We start from the raw sequence: 7,678 nt of genomic DNA, 5'->3' as shown, positions 1-7,678 counted from the left end.
TATATGTACGTCTTCTTGTTATTGTTGTTCATGAGCTACTTTAGTTCCAAAGTTTACCAAGATATCGTGGTCACCCTATGTCCCCACAAAAAATTGATGCATGCCACTTACAATACATTTCTATAATTTGGTGCCAAACCTCCGGTGCTCTTAAATCATGTATTGTCCCTAGCAGTGAGCATTTGTTAAAGAGTTGGAAGAAAGATTCGTTACTCTGATGAGCAATCAGAAGAGAAAAATGTTAGAGGGTTTCCTCCAGATATTTTACAAAATTAATATTGGAACGAATAATTGCTTCAGGATATCCGTTTTTGCAGTTTGTTTGCTAATATTGATTTTGTTTGCTAGAAACCAAAGAAAGTTGCTTTTTTCTATAAGAGGCTTCAAATAGAAAATGAATGATGCTGTAGCGAGGGAGCTATTATGTTTTAATTTGCATTCATGAATAACAAAGTATCTCGTATTTAGAAGTCAAAACTTTTCCAGTAGCCTTTGCCCTTAAAAAATTTAAAATTGGAGGATTGTCATTCTGTGAATTCACTTTAATGATAGTTCATCAATGTTGCTTCTAGATAGCCTGTATTCCTAGTAATTACTTCTAAAAATGTCACAGAAGATATAACTTGGATTTTCAATACTTTATAGTTGTAGTTTTGCCCCTATTTATAATTTACACCTGTTACTTATGGTTCCTACAACATTTAGACCTGCTTCTATATGTGTTGTATGAACTTCTTTATTCATACATAAAGTGATGCTACTTCTGGTGAGTTTATATTACTTCCTGGATGTATTCTTACTTTTTTGATTGTTCATTCAGTATTCTTATGACCTACTTCTGCAATACTTACACAAGTCTCAGTCAATTACAATGCTTGGAATAATCAATGAGCACATCAATTTTCAAGGTGCAGTTCCCGACTTCTATTATTTGTTTTCAAATAGATTGCTTCTTTCTTGTTTGCTCTAACTTCTTCTTATGCACATTCTCTTTTTGACATGAACATACTAAATTCATGAACAAATCGACAGTGTCTCCCGGACAACCAATCTCAATTGCTGATGATGCGGAATTTGTCACGCTTTTCGGAGGTGACCAGGATGCAGTTAATTTGATAAATCAGAAAGAAATTCATTGGGGGGTTAGTCAAGAACAACTGAATATACGCATTAGTTTTTCGATGTTCACTTCTTTTCTTTTTTTGAGTATGAAGTTCACAGATTATCTTTCCTTTGAAGGTAAAATGAAGTGCTGTATCATTTCATGTTTGCAATTTTTAGAGACCATGTTATTCTATTGGTGAAAGAAATTTCCTCTAGCATTCCATTGGACATTTTGTGCAAGTGATGTAACATGTAGCTGTGACCCATGACCCAAAAAACGAAAAAGAAAGAAAGAAAGGTCTAAAAGTTTTAGAATGCTCTTTCTGACTCCTCTAAGAATAGACAATTCCCCAATTGCTTTGGTCTTATAATACCCTTGTAGTAATCCATTGATCCCTTTATTCAATTACTTGGTCTTATAATCTAGTTTTCTGTTATTTCTTTGAATATTAGCTATTGGGTATAAAATGTGAAGAGGCCATCAATTAATGGGTTCAAATCCAAACTGAAGGGAGCTTATTGACACATGATCACATCAGTAATTAAAGGGTTATTCCATTGTGTTGGTGATATAGAAATGATGGCTTCGCTTTTCAAGTTCGGCTGGAGTTCTGGGAAAGTAAACTGATTGTTTATCCATATAACATTTTGTGTGTTATTAATTTAAAACCAAGTGATCGACCTGATGTAAGTGCTAGGAGCTGGAATTTTACTCTCGGCATCATTTCACGGTGTCATTGTTGTAGTTTCTTCTTATGCATTGCCTCTATGTGTATTGTTGATTAAAGTATATCTTGCATAGGCACTTAATAACATTTAAATTCTAGCAGTTGCTTGAAGATTCTTTGGAAGAAAAATTGGAAAAAACTGGGGGTTCAAATACAGATTTAGAAAAGGGCGATGGAGAAACGAGAGAAGGAGAACTGGAAGACAGTAAGGTTGTTAGCTTATTTTAACATAGTTCTCTCAAATCGTAATCCTGGCTGAAGCAACCATTTTTTGGGTAGTTCACTAACATTTTTTGATTAATTATTCTTTGTGTCCAGAAAAGATCTGTTGATGGTGGCAAGCAAGGCACATCACTTAAAAAGCAAAAAAAGGAGAAAGTTGTCAGTGCTACAGCAAAAGCTTCTCGTCCAGACAGCGTCACAGCATCTGGAGCACCACGTGTCAAACCAGAACTAGCCTTGCCAGTAATGTATATTCGTAAATAACCTTTTCAGTTATACTCGTTCGTATACTCTGTTTCAGGGTGGTGCTTCACACGTTATATGCCCCTAACGTGCCAGCTTGCTTTTTTTTATTGCTAAAGTTGCCACCAATGCTTCACCATGTATTATGTATATCTAGAATTTGTTGATAGTATAAGGTTCTATAGTATAGTATTTATGCTTGCATGTCATATGACCTTTTTGTTGTGAGTCATACGTCCTTGAAGCCCCAATCAGATTATGAGCTAAATCCCATCCAATATTCCAGGAACATCCCCAGGTGATAAGACTACAATGTAAATAATGCAAGCTCAAACGTGACTTGCTGACTTGTGAAATAGGACATGCGACTGGCTAAAAAGAGCAAAAGTTCATAAATCAAGATTCTCTTTCTGTCGCGGTGGCTGCTACTGTAGGAGACCAGTGGAATTAAGTCTCTCAAATATGAGTTGTAATCTTCTCTTAGGGAAATATTATGGAAAAATCTTCCTATCCAACATAATAGATTTTCATTGGTTCCTGTTGTTTCCTTGCTCAGCGGGTGAATTGTGTCTCCAGTTTTCCATCACAAAAATGAGCAAATATTTCTTGATAGAAATTATCCAAGTTGAGATCATATAGTTTTGTATTCTCCATTCTTTCTCTCCGTATGTTCTGTGTCACTGGATGATGTTAGCTATCTTATAGGTCAATCTGCTTGCTAATGTTGGGCAGTATTTTCAGTTAGTTACTTTCTTTATGTTTTTTAGACCGATAGAGGTGGAACAGTCTATTCTTGAAGACTTGAGAAACCGTGTGCAGTTGAGTAGCATGGCATTGCCTTCCATCAGCTTCTACACCTTTATCAATACACATAGCAGGTATGCTTTTCATAAGCAGAAGCTATTCTTGGATTTGTTAGACAGTCCACTGCATGTATTAGAATTATACTGATCTGGGAAAACTCTACCAATCTTGTTGTAGCTTGAATTGTGCTTCAATATCTCATGACGGGTCAATGGTAGCTGGTGGATTTTCAGACTCAGCATTAAAGGTTGTTAAACTTTCTATTTAGTTTATTGTTTAATTTGTTGTTTTTGCTCATTGGTGTGCTAATTGAAAGCCAAGATTGACAGGTTTGGGATATGGCAAAGCTTGGGCAACAAAATGGGAACTGTAAGTCAGTCCCTTAGTTCTCTGCACCCCTTTTTAAGCAGTATAGAAATGGATCTGGATCGGTTCTCTTGTTTCATAACTGTTGCATTTATCATTAGTTAGTAAAAAAGTGTTTACAGTGTGGGGAGCATGTAGTTGTCTCACTTATATGTGAAGAATCTCTTATTCATTATGTGAAGAATCTCTGAATAGTTATAGTCATAGTCCTGAGAAGTACTCTGAGGAAGCTTTCTTTTATAGGAGTGCAGCATTCAACAGAAATATTAGACTACAAATCTGGGTAAGCCTAGTAATGACATTTAGTGTTGATGGATTCAAAACAATTTACTTGATACAAAAGGCAAAATAGGTACTAATATCAATTCAAGTTAAATGCGCATGTGAAGTTTTATACAGATTGTTCTGCTTCGAGGAGTTAAGAAGTGAGTTTCATATTTGACACGGCAGGTTGTTTGTTAGTTTACTTTGTCTATGGTTGAGAATGACTTGTTTTTTGTTGTCTTAGGTGTGAGCCTTGGTTAAGGTGCTAAGTACCTCCTTTGTCTTTCATTTGAACAAGAGTCATGAGCTCAGGACGCTTGCATTTATTGTACAATCCTAAAATTTCTGAAATTATATGGATATCACAGCCCACTATGGATGAGGATTCCAGCAAATCACTACAGTGTCTCAAATGTTATTCTGGGCTCCTATTTGTTCACATTATTTTAGCTCTTACACAGTTCTATTTAACTACCATATCCTTACCTGCTTAATGCTGGATGTAGCCTTCAGGCACTACCTTTTCATTACAGGAATAGGTCATCTTTATCTCTCTTTTCTAAACTCTTACACACTCCAAAGTTATGCATCTGTAGTTAGATTGATTGATCAAGCAAATCTGGTGTATACTGGACATTTTCTCTATAATTGAGCAACTTCAGGCTTAAGATGTTTAGTTCATCCATTGTTATGTCCTACCTCTTTAGTTTAAGATGCGGTCTATGATTTCGTCATACATCTAGCTATATTAAAGTTTGATGTGTACAATCTTGTCTTTTTATGTTTCTAGGCATGCCTTCGGTATGACTTAAACTTTGCTCCTCAATGAGAAGAAGAATTTTAGTTCTAGGTTCAAACCGGTTAATTTAAGAATGACATGCTTTTTTTCCCTTTTGGTTTGTTTGATAGCTTTTGGTTCTTATTGCTTTATGTTGCAAAATGTGCAATATGCTCAACGTGGGTATTTACTCTGGTAATATCAGCTCCTTTGCAGGGTGAAAATGAGTTGGCTTCCAATGACCATACGCTTGGCCCAAATGCAGGGGGAAGATCTTACACATTATTCCGAGGTCATGCTGGACCTGTTCATTCTGCTACTTTTAGTCCATTTGGGGATTTTCTTCTATCTTCTTCATCAGATTCTACAAGTAAGTAATTGTTTGCCATTACCTTGTGCTTTGATCCCTATTCTACTCTTGTCATCTGATAAATGAATAATGGCATCTAATTGCAGTTCGATTGTGGAGCACAAAGTTAAATGCAAATCTTGTTTGCTACAAGGGTCACAATTATCCTGTATGGGATGTACAGGTAAGCATAAAGCTTAATTTTTGTGGTGGTTCATTCTGTTGAACTGCAGCTGTCTCCTACACAAGTAGTCCTTTCTTGGGGCACGTTGGAACAACACCTCCCCTGCCACCCCAGTATACAGTCTTTGTTATGGAGTACCGAAACTCAGGAAAAAGGAGAAGTGGAAAAGAAACAGATGGCACTTTAGAGCTCCAATGATATAACCTTCTTGTTTGGAGATCACTAACACTAACAAAGCTCAGTATTTCCATACTTCCTGAAAAGCCTAGGGTCAAAAGTTCATTTAACTACTTTTACTTGTTATGGAATCCCCAAACCCTGGAAAAGGGAGAAAGTGAAAAATGCAGTGGGTGCTTAGAGGACCTCCGGTAACTTGTTTTAATGATACAGCATCTATGTTTGGAGAATCCTGATACTAACAACACTTAATATTTTCACACTGTTGGAAAGCCATGTCAAGAGTCTAGGTTAACTACATTTTACTTGGATATTGGATTGTTCAGATAAGGTACCTCTTCAGTTGGTCTGGTTCTGTGATCTGCTGCCATTTTTCTCCAATCTTTTCCATTTTATCTATCTGATCTTTTCTGCTCCTGGGGGTTGATAAGTTCTCATTGTTCAGAATGAATTCTCTATGAAGCTGCTATCACAGACACAGAGACTAGTGCCCGTTGTTCAATGATATAACGATATAATTATCACAAACAAGTCAAGTGATGACAAAAATGTCTGCACATTTTAATGCCTGTATAATGTCTACAACATTCTTTTAGCTGTAATCTGGTTTCAACATCTGGTTTGAGTGAAATATGGGAAGACTCAATTGAATGAAATATCTATTTTTATCTTTATATTATTCTATTATATTTTTTCTAGATATATGACTCAGGGTCCTGCCATAATTCTAATGCAGTTTAGTCCAGTGGGACACTATTTTGCTAGTGCTTCACACGATCGGACAGCAAGGATCTGGTCTGTGGACAGAGTACAGCCTTTAAGAGTAATGGCTGGTCATTTATCTGATGTAGATGTGAGTACTTATTATCTGTTCCTCATCCCCCTTCCCTTCACCCGTCTATGTGTATGCGTTTATATTTCTGCGTGTCTCTTTCTCTCTCTATATGTATATATATGCTGCCTGCATTCTGTGTTTGTGAGTGGTATCTAGGGGTGTGGGCAGGCAGGTGAAATTTGGTGTTCCTTCCATATTGAATCATAATATATTCCTGCTAAATGCAATAACCTGGTTTATAGTTATAAGAGTGGGTATGCATATTTATGTCTTACTTGAAATTGCAATAGGCATCTCTCTATTTCTAGTTGGAGCATCTTGAGAGAACTGGAAGATGAATGTGCATTTATGTAGTGCGAATAAATGTAGTTGCCATAAAAAAATGTTTACCAGTTATTCAGGTCGTTTTTGCCGTTTAGTGGTTATCAGTGGTAGTCCTCTTTTCTTTCAATTTGAAATTTTAGCTGCTGGAGGATCTTTCTTGCTCTGTTTTCTGAAGACTACCCTTTTAAATTCTCTATTAATTGCCACTATGCCAATAACAGAATTAGATGAACCTGAATTTTGTCTTTTCATGCAAGCTTTACATATTATGCCTATTTTGTGGCCACATGTTATATAATCTGGAGTATTGCATTTATATTCATCTTTCTAAGTATTCTTTTCAACTTTTTAGTTAGTCATGCAAAAATGTTTTGAAAGTTCTTGTCTTTTTATGGTCCTATATTTGATGATAACTTCAGATAACCAACATATGATGTACAGCTAAATGTTATTTTCTTATTTTATGAGTAGTGTAAGATGTATGACTATGCATTGTTCTATAAGTGGTTGGTGTTATGAGCTGAATTTCAGCTTCCAAGCACCTCGATAGTAGCAGTAGGTTTGCCGTAATTTCACCACATGGACTTCAACTGACTTAAGCTTTTATCAAAGCCTGGTGGATCTGTACTTTGAAACGGCCATGAATCGACTTTCCCCAGTTACCACTTTAGAAAAGCGAGACCTATTATCTGTTTTTGGGATTTGTACGACTCAAACTCATAAATGTGTAAGTTTGGACTCTGGTCTAGGAGAAGAAGATTAATTTGATGATTTTAACTTGTGGCTGTTTCATGTGTTTGTTGATTAATTCTTTTATGCTTGTATGATCATTGTCACAATATGATCTTCCTTCATTAATATAAATATTGCAATCTCAACCATTTTTCCCCATGTGTTAGTGTGTACAATGGCATGCAAACTGCAACTATATTGCCACCGGATCCAGTGACAAAACAGTACGCTTATGGGACGTTCAGAGTGGGGAGTGTGTTAGAATTTTCATTGGTCATAGAAGTATGATCTTATGCTTGGCAATGTCACCTGATGGTCGTTATATGGCATCTGGTGATGAAGATGGTACAATAATGATGTGGGATCTTGCAACTGGTCGCTGTGTTTCCCCTTTGGTTGGCCACAGCTCTTGCATATGGTCACTTGCTTTCAGGTAGGAAATGATTATGCTTTCTGATATTTCTCATTTAATTGCTACAGTGATGCATCAACTAAAAGGCAAAGCTTTTCATCCATTAAGCTCTAAATGTCAATAATTATCTCTTTGCAGCTGTGAAGGTTCACTTCT

General features: G+C 36.3%; 1 protein-coding gene across 1 annotated transcript in view; it reads left to right on the top strand.

Moving 5' to 3' along the window:
- Positions 1-7,678, top strand: part of LOC105165609 (transcription initiation factor TFIID subunit 5) — a gene marked incomplete in the record, with an annotated part of 10,994 nt that overhangs the window by 2,410 nt on the left and 906 nt on the right. Inside the window, 12 exon segments of the mRNA XM_020696498.1 lie at positions 821-908; positions 1,033-1,142; positions 1,935-2,042; positions 2,151-2,302; positions 3,065-3,175; positions 3,279-3,348; positions 3,431-3,470; positions 4,715-4,879; positions 4,966-5,042; positions 5,956-6,072; positions 7,278-7,543; positions 7,661-7,678. Coding sequence (XP_020552157.1) covers positions 821-908; positions 1,033-1,142; positions 1,935-2,042; positions 2,151-2,302; positions 3,065-3,175; positions 3,279-3,348; positions 3,431-3,470; positions 4,715-4,879; positions 4,966-5,042; positions 5,956-6,072; positions 7,278-7,543; positions 7,661-7,678 — 1,322 coding nt within the window.

This window comes from Sesamum indicum, linkage group LG1 (genome assembly GCF_000512975.1).
Source record: "Sesamum indicum cultivar Zhongzhi No. 13 linkage group LG1, S_indicum_v1.0, whole genome shotgun sequence".
Taxonomy (NCBI): domain Eukaryota; kingdom Viridiplantae; phylum Streptophyta; class Magnoliopsida; order Lamiales; family Pedaliaceae; genus Sesamum; species Sesamum indicum.
This window is presented reverse-complemented; position numbering and strand designations above follow the sequence as displayed.